Genomic DNA, 22266 nt, shown 5'->3' with positions numbered 1-22266 from the left:
GTAGTGATTCAGGGAGCCAGAGTCCATCTACCATGTAGATCTACCACCTTCTAGGGATCTATCCTCCTTTCTGTATGGTGGGTCAGAAGAAGAAAGAGGAGGCACATTTGTTTATTAATAGCCTTGGAAATGACACACATTGCTTCTGCCTACACTGTCCTAGAGAAGACTTAGGCTCATGGCCACACATTAGTAGCAAAGGAGGCTGAGAGATTTAGTTTCTACAATTGTGTGTCCAATGAAGGGAGAAGCAATTTTGATGGCAGCTCTTAGTTTTCACCCGAGTTAAGAAAAATAAGGTAAAGTGGATTACAAAATCCTTTGCCAATATGATATAATAACTTTGTGTAAAAATAATGTATATGATTAAGTACTAAGTTTAAGATAAAATGCTGCTATTAAGTCAGTGCAAGTTAAATAATTATGAGAGATAATACAGGAAATATAGAAATCAGTGCATTTCTTTGTTAAAATGTTTCAGTAATGATTTTTCTCTCCGAAATCACTTACATCACAAATTGAAAAAGAACATCAATTGGGAAAAATGCTTCTTAATAAAGTAAATAACAGTTTCTTGTCAACTTTATTAATGTAGCTTTCAAAACAATTGGGACAGAAAATAAACTGTGCTTAGCGCTTGTATAATGGATTATGTTTGTCTGCTATGTGATGTAGGTCAGAAAGAGACTGAAGATGAAATTGAGGATGAAGAATCAGATGTCAGTTTTAGGATATCGGCGTTCAAACTACCCATACACACTGCAGATTCACTGAAGTATGCTGCAGTATTGAATGAGAAGCAACGAGATTATTTTCCTGCATATGCCCAGCCATTTCCTACCACTCATCAAAAACCAGTAATTAGAAAAAAAGACATGCTGTTGGAGAGAAGTGTAAGAAGAGAGTTTTTTACAACACAAAGAGCTGGTATGAAATTCCACGCGCTCCATGATAGTGAAAAATATTGCTCAGAACAAAAGAAGCAAGAAAGCCATAAAAATAAAGTAACAGCTGTAAGCATGGCCCAAGTGGCCCAAGAAAGAGTTAGATTAGCTGTTCAAGAAAATTTAAATAATAAAATACATGCTACGCAAAAACTAAGTGCAAAAGATAATGAGACAATTCAGGATGGTTTACGACGACTTTGGCAGGACAGATCCAACTACCTTGAGAAAGTTAAAGAGAGGAGAGCTCTATTTCTGGAAGAAAAGAAGCAAAGGGCTAAAGACCGTTTATTAATTCAAAACTTAAGTAATGAGCGCACTCTTTTGATCAAAGGAATCACTAAAATTGAAAGATTAGGGAAGAAGAAGGATGTCTTAAAAGAGAAACGTCTGATCGTTCAGCAAAAACTGAAAACTGAGAAGTATCAAAAGGATTTGCGTAAACAAATGAAGGAAATTAGGTAGGTACAGTTTTGATACAATAGAAGCTTTTAAGACATCAGGGAGGAAGAAATTTCCCTCTCCCCTCTAGGTTCTCCTGGCTGGTTTAAGAATTAAGTTGACAAGAGACAAATGAACAGGAGAAAACCAAACAAAATTAAATAACATCTATACATGGACGAGACCCAGGCAAACTGAATAACTCTCCAAAACAGCTGCAGCCATGCCTTAAGTCCCATATTTAGCTAAAGACAAAAGGAGATGTCGAGGGTGGGAACCAACCATGAGAGTTTACCAGGAAAAGCAGAGTAAACAAGGGTAAGGTTGTAACACAGATCTAAGTCGCTGTCTTCTCCATTGATAGGTTTCTAGAGGTTGGCTCATCCCCCTCTTGCTCAACTTACAGAGTTGTGAAATAGCTCAAAGACATTGAAAGACACAGATAAATCTGAAGAATGCACTAGACAGGACTGCCAGTAGTTTTTTGTTTTTTGGGTTTTTTTTACCCATTTTTTCCCTCACGTGTGTCTTTCATACACTTTTTTTCTGATATTAGGTTGAAGCTTATCAGCTACAGTTTTATCCAGGTGATACTTTAAGTGGCCAAACTATGAATACATATGTTTAGGGCTCATATAGAAATACTTAAGAGGTCATTGTAACTGCTTATTTCATTTACATTTTAAAATACCATTATTTGAAAAATAGTTTGTACTAGAGAAAAGTGTAAAATAAGAAAGTATTTGCTTTTTTCTAGTTATAAGCAATTTTTAAACTACTTACTAAGGTACTTTATAAAATATCCTTTTAGGTATAAAAATATTTTATGTTTTTCTCCTCCAAAATTGAGAAACATTTTTCTTAATGGGTACTTTGTGTGTGTCTGTATGTGTTTGTGTTTGTGTGAGTGTGTGAGAGAGAGAGATTTTGGAAACTTTTTTGTAACTTGATAAAAAATATATTTTGGAAAAGATAGTGAAAGCTAGTCAGGTATATCAAAATACACATCTAGTGCAAATCAATGTTAAAGAAATTTAATCAGCTTAGTTTTATTACAGCAAATTCAATGTCTGGCCATCATTAATTTGTAAGGTGTACAGAGTCAAGGGAGCTTCCTAATGTATCTTAACTAAATTATCTCCTCTTGTAAGCTGCTGCAAAGATATCATCCTTGAAAGTGCACAGGAGTAAGGCGATGTTTTGGTTATGTCAGCAGTATATCCTAAAAGGCACTATTGAGTTCTATTGTAAATGTTTTCAAATAAAATTAAATATCAATGTGCAGAAAAGAGCTTTGACTCAGAAAGGTAAATTCTGTCTAGTGACTTCAGAGATTTTCAGTTCTTTCTCTGCCAGTTGATTCTTTGTTAACGTATCAAACGCTTCACCTAAAAGCATTCTGATGAATTTTAATAACTAGTGAAGTCATTGCTGAGAATATAGCTCCCTGATCCTGCTCTGGAATAAGAATGAATGAAGAAAGGGGAACCATGAAGCTCTAGTTTAGGAAGTTGACAAAATACCCACAGGGGTATTTAAGATTGAATTACAGAATTGGAAATGGAAGAAGATATGTATCAGGTAAAAGCTTGTCATAAGTTTCCCAAATATTCTTGTCTATACTCTAAAAAAGTGATGATCCTGCTCAGGGCAGAGCAGCACCATGTCCATTTTGAAGTAGAGTATCATTTAGCATGGAAGATCTGGCATCTCAGATAGTTACCCAATTACATCATCTTCCTATCCAAACACCACCTCTGACCTCTCCTTCTCAGCAAGTTACTTTATCCCAGAATAATTTTAGGCCTTCAAGCTTGAATTTGTTCAACTTTATGTGTATATATATGTATATACTTGTATATATATATGTGTGTGTGTGTGTAATTATACACATCCTGTATTTATCCTCATTTCCTTGTCTACTGTCTCAGGATTAGGTTCCCATTTTTCTTTTAAATGCTAATAATCATTCTACTTATGCCCTTAGTAAGCCTTGAAACTGGTAATGTAAGACCTCTGCACTAGGCAGAATTATGGCCCCCAAGAAGATACCATGCTCTGATCAATCTCTATGAATATGATAAGGTACTGTGGGTAGGGGAAATTTTCCCTCTTTCCCCTCTTAGTTCTTTTGGCTGTCAATTAAAATGGCATAAGGCAGATTAACAGGAGAAAATCAAATATATTACATGTTCATGGGGAACCCAAATAAGTATGAAGAATTCCAAAGGCAAGGTGAGGTGTATACATACGCTGGACTAAGGAGAAGAATGTAGGAATCTAAGGCTTCAAGGGGAAGGTAATTTACAGGAAGATTTAAAGAGTTACTGTTCAGTAAAAAATGTTTACTGGGCCATCTAAAGACAATGAGGCACAGAAAGGACTTTGATTAAATGGACTTTGCTAGGTTCCTCCCTGTCTACCACACCTAATACTTTACTATAGTTCTCTATGGTGATAGCTTCTTCCTGGGACAGGCCTCCTATTTTAAATTCTTTTAGGCAGTAAAGGGTATGTTCAAAGGTTCTTTTGGGCCTAGATTATTTTCAGCTCAAAATAATCTGCATACCAGAGTGGCACATCTTGGGGAAGCCTGCCCTTAGTCCCATCAATACTACATTTATGCATATGCTACCTTTTGTGGCAAAGGGACTCTGTACATCTAATTGAGGGTACTAATTTACTGTCTTTAAAATAGGGAGATTATTCTGCATTATTCAGGTGGACTCAGTGTATCACATGAGCCTCTAAATGCAGAGGCAGAAGAGAAAGAAAGATTCAAAGTAGGAGAAAGATTTGACATGCCATTGCTAACTTAAAGATGGAGGGAGCCATGTAGAAAGAGAGAAGGACGTGAATTCTGATAATGACCAGGAATCTTGGAAAGAGGACCTCAAGACCTGTATAAGAACCATAGACTCAGTTGACATCTTGATTTCAGTCTTGTGAGAACCTGAGCAGAAAACCCAGCTGAATTATGAGGTGCCTGGACTTTTGACCCACGGAAATTATTAGATAACAAATGGTTGTTGTTTGAAACCAATACATTTTATGGTAATTTGTTACACAGCAATAGGAAAATATAGACTCTAAGTTTGTTTTTCCTTTCCTAAGATCTCTTTGGTTATTCCAGTGTCTTTGCATTTCCATATAAATTTAAATTTTAACACATTCAAATTACCTAAAATGCATTTAAAATAAATGTTAATCTAATTATATGTATTTTAAAACAAATTAAATGTTAATTTCTACCCAGAAGGCTCTTGGCATATTAAGTAGAATTGCATTGAATCTATAGATAAATCTGGGGAGAACTAACATCTTAATAATACTGTCTTCCAGCCCTTGAACATGGTATAACTCTCCATTAATTTAAGTCTTCTTTAATTTTTTCAGCAATATTTTATCATTTTCATGTATAGGCCTTGCATATTTTTTTATTAAACTTATGTCAAAGTGTTCATGTTTTTTGATGGTATTATAAATGGAATTTCTTTCTTAACTTTATTTTCCAATTGTTTCATTCTCCTATATGTAAATATAATAGGTTATTACGATTTTTGTTCTTTAATTCTTTTAAATATATTTTTTTACATTTGGCCCATAGTTTATAATTGTTATCTGCAGGAGGCTGTTTCAGTACGTTTCTTAGATGTAATTAGTACCATTAAATACATGTGCCATGACTTCTACTCTGCTACATGTCCAGTTGTGGCTACTCTCCAAAGCTCCAGATTTTCAAAATAGTTGTAGCTAATTTTTATTGAGTGATTATTAAATACTGGCCTTCCTCTAAGGATTTTAAATGTATTAGCTCATTTACTCCTTGTTAAACCCTATGAGTTGGATTATTCCTCCTTGAAGATGAAGAAATGATGCATATAGATCTTAAACAACTTGCCCAGAATCAATCAGTAGGTTTGCAGATGTCAGTTTCAAACCCAAGCAACATAGCTTCACTATGTGTACCAAAAGCCATTGTTTCTCTATATCCAACTCCATGGGCATCACCATATGGATAGTCAGGTTCTTTAAACTCGATACTACTAAAACAGAACTCTAATCTTTCTCCCCATCTGGCTGCTCTTCCTACATTTCCTATCCTGATGAATGTCAGTATTATCCATTAAATAAAATAAATTATTAAGTGCTAGGTACTCCTCTGAGGATTTTAAAAGTATTAACTCATTTAGTCCTTTACTAAACCCTAGAAGTTGGGTTATTCCATTTTTAAAGATGAAGAAAGTAAAGTGGACAGAACTTAAGTAACTTGTACAAAATCACATAGTCAATAAGTTGCAGACTTTCTAGACTTAGGCCTCTCTCCCACTCCCCAAGTCCGTGTTTCTGCATACCCCTAAATAAGGGCTCCATGATCTGGTCTATGTCTGTTTCTCTGGACTTCTTCGCTCCACTATTCTTACCAGACTGTATGACCAAGACAGAGTGTTGTCACTTCTCCAAGCGTACCGAGCTCTACTACCCTCTCACCCTTTATTTTAGCTGCTCATGTTATATAAACAAACATGCACAAAAAAATGTTCGTCCCTTCACTTTCTGCCTGAAAAATACGTGTTTCAAGAGTAAATTCAAGGATTATTTCAACTCTGAAGTCTTTCTTGTCTTCCGTCATGCTGTTCACCAGCTTATATTTACTAATTTGTTTGCCATGCCTTACTCTGTCTTGTTACATGTTGCTTTCATTATGGTACTATCATATTTCATTTATGTATTCATATACCTTTATTTCTCTCTTACTTTCTAGAAGCATCTCACATTTATGTTGTGCCATATTAATCTTTATGTTTCCAGAATCCAGGGATAGTGCCAAGCATTACAATACGTAACTCTTGAATGAGTGAGGATAATGAATGAATTCTCCTAAGTCCCATGGCATTTCCCAGAGTTGACAGAGTAGCCTGGTTCACCTTCCTCTAACTTATTAGGAGTCTGTGTTAGTGCTGCTGTCTTCTAGTGCTGCCATAACAAAATACAACAGACCAAGTGGCTTAAACAACAGAAATTTATTTTCCTACAGTTTTGGAGGCTGGAAGTCCAAGATCGAGGTGTTGTCAGGTTTGGTTTCCCTGAGGCCTCTCTCCTTGGCTTGAAGATGGCTGCCTCTTCCCTGTGTCCTCACGTGGCCTTTGTTCTGCGTGTGCGCATCCTTGGGATCTCTTCCTCTTCTTATAAGGACACCTCTTAAAGGCCCTTTTCCAAATGTACTCACGTTCTGAGGCACTGTGATTTAGTACTTACAACATATGAATTTGTGGGACACATAGTTCAGTCCATAATAGAGTATTAGAAAGAGCTTGGATTTAGTGAGGCTTAAGTAAAAGTTCTGCAAACCATAACATAGTTTGGTTTAGAAGCTTCTTTGGAAATCTAAGCCAGAGTTTGTAAAAATTCTGTTATAGCTAATAGAAATCTTAGAAATACTAGCCCAATATGAATATTATTGAATGATATAATAAAATTTTATGCAATAAGTGGAGTTCTTTTTTCTCATTTGTGTATTGTCTATTTTGAAGACATCTAACTGTCATTAACAATCAGATTGATTGTTATGGTTTTAACCATTTAAAAATTTCTCATTCTGTTACCTTTCTTTTTTCTTCTTAGGGCTCAGGAAATACATAAAAGACACTGTGAAGAAAAATTTGTCAATGATATGATTGCTTTTCAAAAAGCTTGTGAAAGATTTCAAGATGCAAAAACAAGAGCTGCAACTGTGAAAACTAATTTAGGCTTTAAAGTTCCCAGTGGAATGACACAGTGAACTGATACCAGATCACATTCTATGGTCATTTTGAATTATGGTCATTATTTTTAATTACAGGACTTAGAAATAATACCATGAAAGAAGAAATACTCTATGATACAAGATGGCTTTGTATATAAATCTTCTAAAAATATAAAGAATAATTAAAATGTTTCTCTTCTTGGTCATAATTTAACTTAAGTCAAGTTGACTTCACTCACCCAGAGTTTCCTTATATAGCCAGAAATCCAAGGAACAGTTAAAACTGATTTAATTTATGGCAGGAAATATTTCATAGGCATAGCTTATATTTGATATTTTGAGTACAGCAATTTGTAAGCAATTTTCAGTTTCTCTGGCAACCTTAGCATAGTAATTTCTGCCCAGCTGTTGACTTTTATTAACACACTGTGTTCTTTGATTAGTTTCATTACTTGCTTTCATATATTTAATTATATTTCCTGTTTATTTGGCTAAAACAATTTCTGAATTTCTTTTTTCAAAATAAGGGCTTCAGCATTATATCAGTGACTCATGTTCCTATAAAATTCAGAAAATTTAAAATATGAAAGGAAAATTAAACATTCTCATTAACTTCCTTGGAGACTGTGAGATATTTATATATTTAGTTTTGATGTGTTTGCCTTTTACATAAATCTGGGGACAGAGAGAAGAGATAGAGACAGAAAAAGGATGCATATACTTGTGTAATTGTGATCATAAAGTACACAGAAATGGTATGTGTCTATTTTAAGTCTATTTAATATTCATAGTGTAAAATTGGAAAAATAAAGAACAATATAAAAAGATATGAAAAGCCTTTGTGAAATTGTAGTCAGTTTTCCATGTATTTTCATATATCTAGAAAGATGTGTCTCACAGTTACTATGACATGCTCACTTAATTCAGCGTCGCTAATGCCATTCATAATTTCTCTTTAGCACTCATCAGTTACAGATACAGGTTTTTTAAAGTGCTCCCTTTTAAAATTCTCTAATTTTATTAGTCTGTTGTAAACTTCCAAAAATTAAGTATTTTACAGTAGCAGTTATTCATTGTGTTTCTAAGCTGGATGACTAAAGAAGGCTAGTAGGATTTTCCTACTTTTCTGTAAAATAATGTCTGTCTATTTAAATCCACAGCACTAGCTCTTTTTTTTTTGTTCCTGTTAATTTGCAGAGAACTAATGAGCAAGTCATATTGGTATTTCTAATTACTCTTCAAAAAGAACAAAGGAGGGTACTGTGAAGTGGTAACAGTGTGACAGATGTAGTTTTCCATAACAAATTAGATAATCTCTCTGTTACCCATTTTTCTGTTCTGTATTTGGAAATAATACATCTTTTTGAGATTTAATGAAAATAATAATCCATGTCGTATAGTAGTATTATGAGACTTGAATGAGAAAAACACAAAAAGCAGCACAGTGCCTTCCATGGTGTAAGCACTTAGTAAAGGTAAGTGTGTGGTAGTGGAGGCAGAAGTCTTTTCTGTATAGTTACAGGAGGATTTGTCAGCTAAGAGCTGAGGGACACCATCAAGGAACTGTAGAATTTTTGTATGATGTATTTGAACATAATTCACTTCATTCGATCAATACATTTATTGAATATTTGTTTCCCTTCCTCTGTGTTCCCATTCCATATATGGATTTTTCATAGCCTTTATCACACAATAGGTAATCGATAATTTCCTTGATTATTTCCACCCAACTGTCAGTTTCTTGAAGGCAAAGACTATTTCACTCATCTCTGTATTTCTATTTCTTTGTACCGAGGCAGATATTATATTACACACGGTGCTTCTTTGGTTCATAGCTCTCTTTTCCTATTTATGTGCTATCCCAGGTCAATCTCATGACCTTTGCTTCCAGTGTTTATGTTTTGAAGAGTCAAAAATCTGTATCTCTAAGTTATATCTTTAGTTTTAATGTATCTCCCAATATTCCCAAATGGATGCTAGATACCTGTATTTTGAGGCCTAAAATATTTTTAAAGTTATACATTAAAATTATTGGTATTATTATTTTTTACTATTTATCTCCCTTTCCAATCTTGCTTCTCTTTCTATATTCCCAAACTCCTATAGTTTTATAACCATCTAAATAGTTTCCCCTTTTAAAGTTTAGAATATATCCTTGACTTTTTTCTCTTACCCCACATCTTATTAATTATGAAGCCCCCAGATTCTGTCTGCAGACAGTCTCTTGACAGAGACTGGGTAGCTCTTCACCAAACCTATTTTCTGATTCTCCAGGACACAATAAGCCCATATTTTCCAGCCTCCCTTGCATAGTTAATTGAGGCACAGGACTGAATGCTGACCAATGGAATCTGGGTAAAAGTGATTCTTTTCCAGGTATGTACTGTGCACTGTCTCCCATGACTTTTCCTCTTCTGTTGCCACCTTGGAAAATATACATTAAAGATGGCTGAACCACAAGATGAAAAGAGTCTGGGTTCCTGGATCACTGCTCGTGATCCAAGAATACCTGTTCTATTCCTTGGCAAACTTTTTTCACTAAAGACAAGGTAGTAAATATTTTAGGCTTTGTGGACCATATGATATCTGTTGTAGCTACTCAATTCCATGTTTAGCATAAAAGCAGCCATAGATATGATGGGGGAATAAATAAGTGCAGTTGTATTGGAATAAAAATTTATTTACAGAAACAGGAAGTTGGTCAGATTTGGCCCATGGGTGATAGTTTTCCAACCCTTAACATAGATAGTAGAGCCTTCAATTTTCTAGACCTTATATATACAAGGGTGCTAGGTCCTCTCTTCTAACACAATACAAACCTTAAAAACAATAAAAGTTCTCAAATAAATAGGTATGTATAACCTTCCTTATACTAATAAAGGCACTCTGAAGAATTATTACAGATTAAATTTGTTTACACATGCTACTAATACTTAAATGTTTCAGAATAAATCACCATTAAAAACAACATACAAATAACAGGGCAAAATTTGCTTAAATAGGAAAGTGACATACTGAAGCCAAGGTTAACAGGAAGAAATAGCATCAGATTAACATTAAAAAAGAGAGTGATAGAAAAAAAAAAAAAAGATTAGAGCCAAAGAGACATACTGTGAGCCCTTTCTTTGAATAGTGAGATACTAATAGAAGAAACACTTTCTTTTCACTTCTTCCTAGAGTTTCCTTAGCAGAAGCAGTGACCACTCTGGATCTGAAGCAGTATCCAGGGTTTACAGCAGCAGCATCTCATCTTAGAAGAAAACTAAAAGAGGTCAGTTAGCAACTTTCTCTTCTTCTACTTTCTTAGAGTCAAAAGTAAATTGGTATTTTATATCTAGTTATCAATCCACTAGGCAAAATTATATAATGATAGAGTACAGTGGTTAAGAGCACAGGCTTTGGAATCAGAAAGACCTGAATTTAAATTCTTTGTCACTTTATTAATTTTTTGACCTAGAGAAAATGACTGAAGTTCAATTGAAATTTCAGTTTCTTCATTCATAAATTAAACAATATATGTAAAGCATTTACGATGTTATTATATCTCAGTAAGCACTCAGTTCATGGTAATGATCTTTATGTACAAAAGCAGTAGAGATTTCATGAATTCATGAGAAATGACTCATTCTCTTGAAATTCACTTGGTGTCTTATTGATACCTTTGTACTGTATTCTGATGAAATTATTTCCTAAAGTTGAACATTTATCTGCCAGCAAGAGTGAGCCTTGGAATTGCAGAGGCTAACAAGGCCTATCTAAAATCATTTGCTGGGGAGGTGAAAGGGATGGACAGGGAAACAGCAAGAGAAAGAAGCCATTATACAAATATATGTTCATTCATGTAACCACACAAGGGCAAGCTTAGAAAGAGAGTCTAAAAATACTCCCAGATAATAGTTTTCTGCCTATTATTTGAGTAGTCTGCCTATTATTTTGACTATCATTAACTACAATAATTTGTTATTGTGTACACAATATAAGAAAAATGCATTTTGTAACATCCATAATCTAAAATGTGAGGGAGGGAGAAATAAAAGCATAGTTTCTTATGCTATCAAAGTTAACTTGTTATATTAACATGTTAAGTTAATATGTTAAGTTAACATGTTAGCATAGCATGTTATAACTGTAAGATATTTTAGGAAAGGAAAAACCTGTAGTAGATGCACAAAAGATTAAGACAAAGGAGTCAAAGCATACAACCACAAGAAGTAATCAAATCAAAAAGAAAGAGAGCAAGTGAAGAAAGGAACAGAGGAGTTGCAAAACAGTCAGTAAACAATTAACAAAATGCCAATACTAAGACCTTAACTATAAGTAGTTACTTTAAATATAAATGGATTAAATTCTCCAATTGAGAAATATAATAACTGAATGGATTAAAAAACAAGATCCAATGATACTGCTGCCTACAAGAGACTCATGTTAGCTTTAAGTATACACATAGTACCTAACTGAAGGGATAGAAAAATATAAGCAGATGGTAACCATAGAGAGCAGGGTTAGCCATATTTTTATCAGACAAAATACACTTTAGGCTAAAAGTGGTGACAAGAGACAAAAGGAGCATTATGTAATGATAAAGGAGTCAATTCTTCACAAGATATAATAATGGTAAATATTTGTGCACCTAACATTGGCACACCTAAATTTATAAAATAAATACTAACAAACCTAAAAGAAAAATAAACAACAGTACAATAATAGAAGACTTTATACTTGACTCATAACAATGGAAAATCATCAGACAGAAAATTGATAAAGAAGCAGTTCATCTGAACAACATTTTAGACAAAATAGGACATTCCTTTGAACTGCAGTGGAATACACATTCTTCTCTAGCGCATACAAAACATTTTTTGGGATAAATCATATGTTGGGCTACAAAACCCGTCTCAACAAATTCAAGAAGATAGAAATTGTATAAAGTATCTTTTCCAAACACAACACCATGAAACTGGAAATCAATAGCAGGAGTAAAATTGTAAGTCACATTTTCCCCATTACAACTAGCCGAAATGGATAACCATTCTCTCTCAATCTCTCTCTCTTTCCCCATGTGTGTATATGTTATGTATTGTGTGTGTTATGTAATCTGTCTGACAGCTGGAGATTTGTAGATGCAAGGGAAACAACAGGAACTGAATTCTTGCTAGGGAGGAGCCCTTCCTGGGTGGGCAGAAATACCAAAATCTGGGCATGGGTAGGCTTATCAGGCAGAGAGATTTTGCTGAATTAATTTAAAATCCATAAGTTTATGATTTCATAATTTATAAATTTACAAAGATTTTTGGGCTGGTATGATGGTTTAGAATCTTTAAAACCCCCAATTGCAGAGATAGTTCTCCTTGCTGAATTTCTCCAGTGGAACTTCTACTAAGTTTTTAGTAATTTGGGAAGCTGGAAGGCTGGGCTTACAAGGAGGAAGCAGAGAGAGACAAAGAGAGACAGAAGGAGACTGATATGTAACCTTTATGCTTAGTTCCAAAGACTTGCTAGAATGAGGAATTGCTAATAAACGTATGTTTGATTTTACCCTCAAAACCACAGACCAGGAATCTACTGAAGCTGCACCAGAGACCCCATCCAACTTAGTCCCTCATGGATAGAACTGATTAACTCCTTACTCAAGCAACCTGGAAAGGCTTGCCCTCTTTCAGGGAAAATAAAATGTTTTCCTATCTCTCAAGTTATTGTAAACACAATGTCTTACATACAACAAAGAGAGCTATGAGACACATGGGTATTAGGGAAATTTTATCACAGATGCCCCAGTAGACAAGAACTCCGTGTAAAATACATCATAAATATTTAAAGAAATTCAAGGAAAAATCAGCAGAATAGATTAAAAGATGGAGAATTTCAACAGGGAAATGGAATATCTAAAAGAGAACTAAGTCAATTTCTAGAAGTTAAAAATGCCATATCATAAATTAAGAATTTATTGGATGGGCTTAAATAGCAGACTAGGCAAGGCGAAAGAATCAGTGAACTTGAAGATGTATACATGGCTCATGTTTCCCTACTCCACTCTTCAGCCAGTTCATTTTTAAAAGTTTCTTAAAATTCTGTTGCACTCTTTCCTAGAATAACTCTTGCCTTCAATGCAAATTCTAGACTTAATCAGGATGATAATTTCTCTCTCTGCTTACAAACACAGATCACATGCATGTGCAGGCATATACACAATAAAAAATTCTTAAAGATCAATATCAGATCTCTGCCCAGAATTCTCTGTTTAGAAGTGCTGCTATATCCCTTGATTTGTTTTAGTGTTTATCTTCTACTAGTATTCTGTTACTTATGCTCCAGTCATGTTAGAATCCCAGTGATTCTTGAAAATGCCATGATTTTCTGCTTTTCTCCTTTGATGTCAGTATTTCTCCCTCTCAGCTAGAATGCTCCAGAATAATTTCTCAAGATACTTAATACCCCCAAAATGCAGTCTATTGTTTTTGAAAATTTGCCTAATTCTTCCAGTCAGATATATTCTACACCATCTTCTGAATCATCATAGTACTTAAAATACTGTGTTTTAATTATAAAAGCAAAATCATCCTTGAAAAGTAGAAAATACATTAAAATTTATAAAATAAAATTAATAGCATTTAAAAGCCTATAGTGTATAGATAATCACTGTTAACATTGTGGTGTATTTCTTTTCAGATTTAGGTGTGTATGTGTGCCTTTTTCACCAGTCTCCCCTGCTTCCTTCTCACCCAACCCCTCCCCCACCCCATGACTTTCTGGGTCACTGACCCACTATTGTTAGTTGAGCACTTCTTGTCGTTGGCCCCACCCATAACCCTATGGTAAGTAGCTCTAATATGGGCTAATATCAGCACTACCCAACACATCCAAGCATATCCTCCCTCTGATCAATTGTTTACTGGAATTAGTGTATCATAAATGGATGAATATACACAAAGTCGTTCAGCAGAATCAACTGTAAATTGCAGCATTTGTGCATACTGGGAAAGAATTATCCCATTTTTATGCTGCTGTAGATCCTGAGTTTGAACCAGGAGGCAGAAGTGGTAGGGGAACAGTCTATTTTCCTACCTTATTTTAGCCAAGTGGAGTTTTTCAGTTCATAAGGAAAAGTACTGGTAGACTAGAGAATGTTTTTCTCCATTTGGTGGGCATTTGTTTTTTGAAAAACATCTGTATCTCAACACCCTTCTTATGTTGCAGAACCCCCTCTCTCTACTTTGTGGATTTTTTAAGGAATAAACAGGCCTGTCTTCCCTGGTGGGGGCAAAATGGATCAAACAGTCCCTCTCCCTACTCTGTCAGCAGGTATGAGGGTACTTGACCAGTTATTTGTTCTTGCCCAGGACTCTGGACTTTGAGGAAGAGTTGCTAAGACAGAGAGAGTTGATATCTCTGTTGCAGCATCAACATCCCAGAAGCAGCAGCTCCTAGTTTCCTATGACAGCAGTACCAGAAGTTCTTACCAGATTCTTCTGTGCTGTAACTTCACTTTGTTTCGTGCTGCCTAGATTCTCAGGTTCCTGCCCATGCGTTAAGCTGGGAATCTACGTACTTCTTTTTCCTAGTAAGTTTCTGCCTATCAAGGGGAAATAGAATAGTTGGTACACAATGGGAACATGGAAGAATGTGATCTGAGCTCCAGCCATCCCCTGGAACATCTCCACATCCTTTTATGTCTAGGCCTACAGTTAACGAAGACTTCCACAGCACTTTACAAGCAAGAGCTTGTGTTTCTCAGGAATGAATGTTTGGGGAAATCTACCAGGTGAAGCCTCCTATTATTGTGAAGTATTGGCTGAAGGCAAAAGTACATTGAATGCATGGTGCAGGGAGGAGTCATACATTTAAACTATGGCCTCATAAATACATAGAGAAATAAGGATCACAGCTTCTACTCATATCATTTTCATTGTTGTGTCATGAACATATCTGCATGGTTTAATTAGTATCTTTTTTCTTCCTCTCCATTTCTCCTAGTTCTTATATGTATAATATTAATATAATATCAAACCGAACCAAAGAGGAAGGGACATTGTACAGTAATCGTGAGTTGTAAGGAGGATGTAGTAACTAATGAGGCTTTGAATTATTTCCCTCAGGGAAGTGGATGTATGTTTTTTTGTTGAATAAAGAATATTTATGCTAGAATTGAGCCACTTTGGGCGGAATGAGAAGTGTTAGTATAAGACAAGGGGTATAGTTGGATATTTGTCAAATTCTTTTGTCTGTTTTTGTCTCTAAATCATACGAGTGCCCTTTTTTTGAGGGGGTATCTTTTGGCTAAAGCATTCTTTGAGGTATAGACCCATGTCCCAACATAAAATTTAGAAGGATCAAATAATTGTCACCCCAACTTCTGGCAGACATTTTATGCTCATGCTAGCACTGTTAATCCTGGAAGAGTGGTACAGAGACCATTAAGAAGCCACTCACGGTGGCATTAAGCATTCAGTTGTGGCAGCAGCAAGTTTCCAGTGTTAGCGGTCTAAAAATTGGCTGTTTCTGTGGCACTGTCCAGCCCATACTCGCACTACCTAGTCTCCTTTGGTTTCAGTTCATTTTCTGAGCTTGGTCTCCGGATTTCTCCTGTTGATTTATGAGTTACCTGATAATATCCTCCCAGTGAGTACCTGTGTTGTCTCACTAGCAATGTTCTCAGTTGCATGCAAGAATAAGGAGAGTCTAACACACTTAGTTCATCTCAGTAAACCTTAATTTTCAAGTGTAAATGATTTCTTTCCTGAAACTGACGCAGTAGGCTATTTATCGTAATCATTTGTCAGTGATTATAATAACCTATCAAGCAGATTTTAAATGTAGTGCAAGTGAAATACACAGAGCAGTGCCAGGGCCGTAAGAAGTGCTAGATTATTACAATAATGGTAGTAATTTTTATACTAATTTATATTAATATTAATAAATGATTACTATTAATCATTTCAGTGCTGTAACTTTCCAGCTTGGGGGAGAACTGGAAGGGACTGCATCAGAGGCTGATAATTAGAAGGCACATATTAAAAGTCAGTCCTGGTGTTTTGAGGGTACAGCCCTGTGGCACTCATCTTCCCTTGTGCTCTGGTCACCTGTCTTGTTTAATTTCTCCACTTAGGTATAAAATCCTTGGGGTCAGGAATGTGTGTCACCATTTTGCTGTTCCCAGCTGTCTCTGGCAGAATCGTCCTATATGCCATGGGTAGTCCTCACCTCAATCATCATTCACCAGTGTCTTCCTCAGATGTGATTTAATGAGCATTCAGCAGAGTAATTTGAAAGATCTTCCTTAAAGCCTTCATCCAAAAAAAAAAAAGAACAGACAAACTGCTTATTTTTTTTTAAGTTTTTATTATAAATGTGTGTACTGAAATAATTGAATAATGATTTCCTCTTTTCTGTTGTTTTCTATATGCCCCTTTTGTCACCCTTATTGACTCCTTGTCTCCCAAATATGTATCTTAGGCAATTCTAGTCTTATTTAAATGCACAAACAGTCTTTAATATGTTTGACGTGTCAATCCCATAAAATCAGACTTCCATTCCTTCCTATGGCACTGCAGTGAAAACACCTACCTTCCTTCAAAAATACCACAGTAATCTTCTGTTGGTTAAAGCACATCAGCATTTCGTAGCCCTTATTTTTCTGGAGGTTTTAGAAGCACTGGGTACTACTGATCCCTTCCCCTTTGCTGCATCTTTTTCCACCTCAACATTCATGGTACCACATGCTGCTCTTCATACTCTCCCCTACTCGCCCTTTTTTGGGCTCCTATTCCTTTTCCCTTAAATGTTGGTGTTACTCATGCTTCCACCTACAATTTTCTTCTCATCTATATTTGCTTCCTGGTTGACAGTATTCAGGGCCATGGTTTGTGGCTATATTCTAACTGGTCCTAAAAGCATCTCTCCTGAGCTCCAGATATATTTCTAACTACCCACGGCATATGATTACTTGGATGTCCTCCAGAGAACTCAAACTCAGTGTGCTATGAACTGAAATCACTACCTTTCTTTTTAGAAGCTATCCTGTGAGTCATCTCGAACTTCCCTCTTTACTTCCTACCTTACATAATCAAATCCTGTCCATGTTTTTATCTCTACTCTCAGAACTCTCCATCTCTGACTTCCCAATGGCAATGTCTAATTTAGTCCTTACTATTTCTTTCCTCAAATCTATGTTGCATATCCTTCTAAAATGCAAGTCAACTCTTTGATTGTGTTTCCATTGTTATAGAATAAAGTCAAAACCTTTTTCACTTAGCAGAGAAAAAAAAGTCCTTAATGAATTTTCCAGTGCCCACCTTTCCAGCCATCTCCTGCCATCGGAACTCTCAATTCCAACGTTCCAGCTATTGGACTATTCACAATTCTCAAATTCCTTTGTCTGGATTTCCCTTATCCCCTTATCTGCTTTGAGAATTTTTGACTGATCTTCTAGAGTGTTAAGGGGCACTGCTTTGTAAGAGTTTTCCCACAGTGGTTCTGTGCATGCTTCCACTATAATATTTATTACATGGCGTTACAACAAAATTCATTACATATTCTTCTACGCATTTGACTGGTATGATATTTAATATTGTTTCCTTGATGCTAAAAAACAAAAATAAGATATTTAAAATTTTTTCTATGCATACTATATAGTCCTTTGAATAGTTTCAAGGACAAAGGATTGCCCTTTAAGATATTTGTTTATATTAAAATTTTCTCACCTGTGTAGGGGCAACTGATTGATTAATGTGTTTTAAAGACTGATAAAATTGACGTAAAGCCATTCGGTACCACTAAAATTTCAAGAGGTAAACTCTCTTCTGTCTTATTCTTTGAATTAACTATCCCAATTGTTGTGAGGAATCAACTTTTAGGTTAAAAGCTCCATTTATAGTAATTTCAAAAACCTCTTACTCTCCCTTCTTTCCCACATTTAGAGGGAAAAAAACAAACTTGAAAGCTGACTCTTTTTTTAGAATTTTGCTTCTTCTAAAAATGTGGTTCTTTAGATAAAGAAGAAGAGTGATTATGAGAGTTTAAATAAAGAATGAAGTACTTTATCATAGCTTTGGAAAGAGTTCCGAACACACTACCTGCATGCATAATCGTTAACTGTAATTTTCCTGGCCGCCTCTCTCCTCTCCCGTGGCCATCCTGCTCCCGGAATACAGATTGCAGTTAGGCTCCTTATGAAAATGTCAGCTGCTGTCACACCACGACCCTCATGATTCACAAAGTGAAGTGCTTTAGAAGAAAGGAAAGCCACCCGTGTATCATACGGACGTTGTTTTTTCTTCTGTTTGAAGGGCCGGGAGGTGCCTGCTCCAAAAAAGTCATCAGCACAGGTTTTTAATTGTTCAGCTCATTTGTCTCAGAGGACAATATGGGACTTTGAGATGCACTGGAATTCATGGAAAAAGCTGACTCATGTCAGAAATCTGTAGACACAGGCCTTGTTCACCTGATACAGACCTGCAGTAAAAGTCTCTACGAAGTCTTCTTAATACTCGGGAAAAAAGAATACAACACATCGCAAAATGTACTTACTGTGTGTACTCTGAAGTCTGTGGATGTGTGTGTATGTTTCCATTTGTACACAAATGCACAGGTCCCAGTCTATACGTGTAAATGAGAGCTACTGAAAATGGCCGAAGCTAGGAAAGGCGGCAGTTGACTCAGCCAGGGGAGACATTTCTTGGGCTTAATTGCCTAAAGGGGAAATACACACATGATAATTTCCTAGGCCGCGAGGAGGAAAGGGTTTTTTATTCAGTTTGCTTTAGGAGAGTGAGATAAGGAACTGGTGAAAATAGAAACACAAGGCCTAGTGCCAGGTAAGAGGTACCTTTTTATCTAGTTAATTTTGGAGAGTGAGATAGACAACTGGTGAAAACAGAAAGGTAACACCTGGTGCCAGGTGAGAGGCAGTAACGGAAAAGACCAGATAGGGCTGCGCCCAGGTTTCGGTGGATCCTAAAACATATCCCTCTTGGAAGGATCCTCTTTTAGAAAAATTATCTGAAGTTACAAATATGAAGTTAGGAAGAAGACCTTGGAAGGGGCCTGTAACACAAGGGGCACTAAAGCCTCAGTCCCATTATCTTCACTGTAAATCTTCTTCTACAGCCTGGAAACCTGGAAATCTCTTGAGGAAGAAGAAAAGAATCTTTGAGAAAATGTGACTGTCAGGGCTGCAGAGCCTTCTTTCATCTTCTCGTGAATAGAAGTAATCTCCAACCAGGCAAGAATTGAATGTTTTATTTGTATAATATGCAGTACTTCTGAAAATGTGTTGGCACAGCCATACTCACAGTATGGAAAGTATTTGGTATTCTTTTTAACCACTCATCCCAAGGAAAATTTATTTCTAATCTTTACGCATATATGGAAACTGGAGATCTATACCGTATACATTTAATAATTAGCATAGTGATTGGTATGTAGTGAGTCCTTAAAAATGTTTGCTGAAGAAATGAGTGAATAAAAGAGTAAATGAATGAATACAGACCATTCACAATGACTAATTCCTGTAAGAAGCAAAAAGCAAGCATGTGCTCCTAAAAATATCCATCAAGTAAGCCCTAATGCTAAAGCTTTGTACTTAATCTTTTTCTTCTTCTTTTTTTTTTTTTTTCTATATCTCATTTCAGGTCTGACCTGATTGTGGTTTTTACTAAATAAAATTATTTACATTTCAAAAATCTTATATTCTGTCAAATGAGCCAGGTTTAGCAAAGAATTTGAACCCAGAATTCTCACTAGGATTTATATATTTTTTAAAGAAAACCAAAAACTTGACCTTAAGAAATTAAATGTAAAGAAAAGCAAAGTTATGCCCAGGGAGAATTTGATTGTCAACTATAGATCAACATGTCACTTGCCGCAGAAGGAGCTGATAAGGAAAGGTCAGAAAATAGCAGTTTTCTTTAAAGAGGGAAACTATCTCAATTTAATGAATATGTTTCCATGATTACTTTATGAATGATTTTTTTTTTGGTGATATATAGATTTTTTTCACTTCTTATGATGGTTATTTAAACATGCTTTCTCATTCTGTATATTTTCATTTATAATATTACTGATATATTTTCTTTGTCATGCAATGTTAAGAGTTACTAACATTTAAAATGAATGTATTTCTACTAGAATATATTTTGTGTGGTGAGTTGAATAATATAGCTTATTACATTACAGCACTACTTGAGGGATATTTTATCTTTTCGCTTCCACTGGCTCAAGTTTGGTACTGTCAGAAAATATTGTATGTGGGTTTTCCCCTTCCATTTTCACTGCTGTTTTCTGAAGAATTATAAGGTCCAACAGAGTTTACCTGATTGTGCCTTTCCTTCCTATAAATTACAATATCCCTGCTCTAAAGTACTGAGTTTTCTTTGGAAAGACTAACTCGCACCCTTATTTCATGGTGTCTGAGTCCATCACCAACTAAGAGCCTTGGGGAACCATTTTCACTAATGGACTCTATACTCCCCAGTGTAGTTAATTTCACCCTTGTGGTCAGAAAGGGTTAATGTCCTTTGCTACCAGGGTGTAACACAGACACTGGGGGGAAGATGACACCCTGTGTTTCTCCGGAATGGACGTCTTTGCAATCATCAGCAATTTCATCTCCCAGGAGTTGTCTTTTAGTTTTCTTTTTTTCTTCCCCAAATTTTAAACTTATACAATATGCGACCATCATTCTTTGGAAGGGGCATTTCAACAGATTTGATTTTCTTATATATTTTTGCCTTTTGAACAACTTGATGAGTTGCTTCATTAATCTCTCGGTCTCCCTGCCTCTCCTCCATCTGGCATCACTAGCAGATGGAGGCAGAATTACTCAGATATAAAGGGACAGACTCCAACTGCAAATATATTACAAAGATAGCAAACAAAGATACTTTGTGATTGTTGGATGATAAAAATTAGGTAAAGTCCATCTATTATTTAACATAACTGCTATTAAATATACGCTTTCACAATTTGTAATTGCGGTATATAAACAGTGTCCATAGCTGTTTACATAAACTGTGACCTAGTGATTGTGGTTTGCACATTTATTCAACAAACATTTGTTGAATACCTACTGTGTGCCATAGAAGCTGAGGATAAAATGAAGGGCGAGATAAGACAATCTTTGTTCTCAAAAATATATTAATAATCATTTTTAGGACACTAAGTATTTAGGGTACATAAAACACAGAAGGTTTTCACAAATACAGTATGCTGCTGCTCTTCTAACCTTCGCACACAAAACTTTTATGAACTTATTCAACTTTACTTGGTATGTAATTAGAGTCAACCTGTAGCAATTAATCATTCAATTCACTTGTCAAGAAACAAATCTTCTAAGCTCCAACTATAAGCAATATATTTTGCTTATCCTGTGATGAATGCAAAGAATTATAAGGCAATGCTCCTTCTTTGCTCAAAGAATTGAGGGAAAAAAAAAGCACTTGGTCAGGTTAAAAATGCACACGGAATGGTAAATGACAATGAAAATGAACATGTGATGCATCCCAGTTGATTCACACAGAAATGCACACTGGGCATCGCCTTTTGAAAATCTGGTAGGCACCTCAGGCTATAACCAAGTGCACCCTCATCTCCTCCTCCATCCCACCTATGCTGCTCTTCCCCAGGGTCCCATCATCCAGGGCGGACACCACGGCATCATTCCGGACCCAGCTGCTCTACCATCACCTTCTTTTCCTTTCATCTAAAACTCTATAGGCCCTTTCAATTTAAAATCTTTAAAATCAGTTCCTTAAATCAAAGTACTTTTGCCATCATTGGTTCAGACCCTCATCATCTTTTACCTGGATATACTGCAAAGAAGCCATTTAACTTCTCTCCTTCTAGCTTTTCTGTCTCCAGACCTCAGGCACATTGATCTTTCTAAAGTGTAAATCCAGACCCACTCAGCTAAAAGATAAGCCATAACGCTTCCCCATTGCCTTAGTGTTAAATTCTTAGCACCTTAGCATGGCTTTTTAACATTTAGTCCCTCCTGCCCCCAGCCTCGTCTCCACCAGCATTTACTACACTGTGTTCCCGTCACACACAGCCACTCTGAAGGTGGTGCCCCCTTTTCCATGGAGTGTTCTAACCTCCACCTACTTGTTTTGGCTTACCCATATTCATAAGTGAGAGATAATC

General features: G+C 35.8%; 1 protein-coding gene across 1 annotated transcript in view; it reads left to right on the top strand.

Annotated features, from left to right (window-relative positions):
• The window catches only part of LRRIQ3 (leucine rich repeats and IQ motif containing 3), a 131453-nt gene extending 123493 nt beyond the window's left edge, over positions 1–7960 (top strand). Inside the window, exons 7-8 of the mRNA XM_006178318.3 lie at positions 676–1405; positions 7011–7960. Of these exons, the coding sequence (XP_006178380.2) occupies positions 676–1405; positions 7011–7167 (887 nt within the window). The 3' untranslated portion in view covers positions 7168–7960. The remainder of the gene's footprint in view (positions 1–675; positions 1406–7010) is intronic.
• The last annotated feature ends 14306 nt before the right edge of the window (positions 7961–22266 follow it).

Source organism: Camelus ferus, chromosome 13 (assembly GCF_009834535.1).
Source record: "Camelus ferus isolate YT-003-E chromosome 13, BCGSAC_Cfer_1.0, whole genome shotgun sequence".
NCBI classification, from domain to species: Eukaryota; Metazoa; Chordata; class Mammalia; order Artiodactyla; family Camelidae; genus Camelus; species Camelus ferus.
Note: the sequence above shows the minus strand (reverse complement) of the source record. Positions and strands in the feature narration are given on the sequence as shown.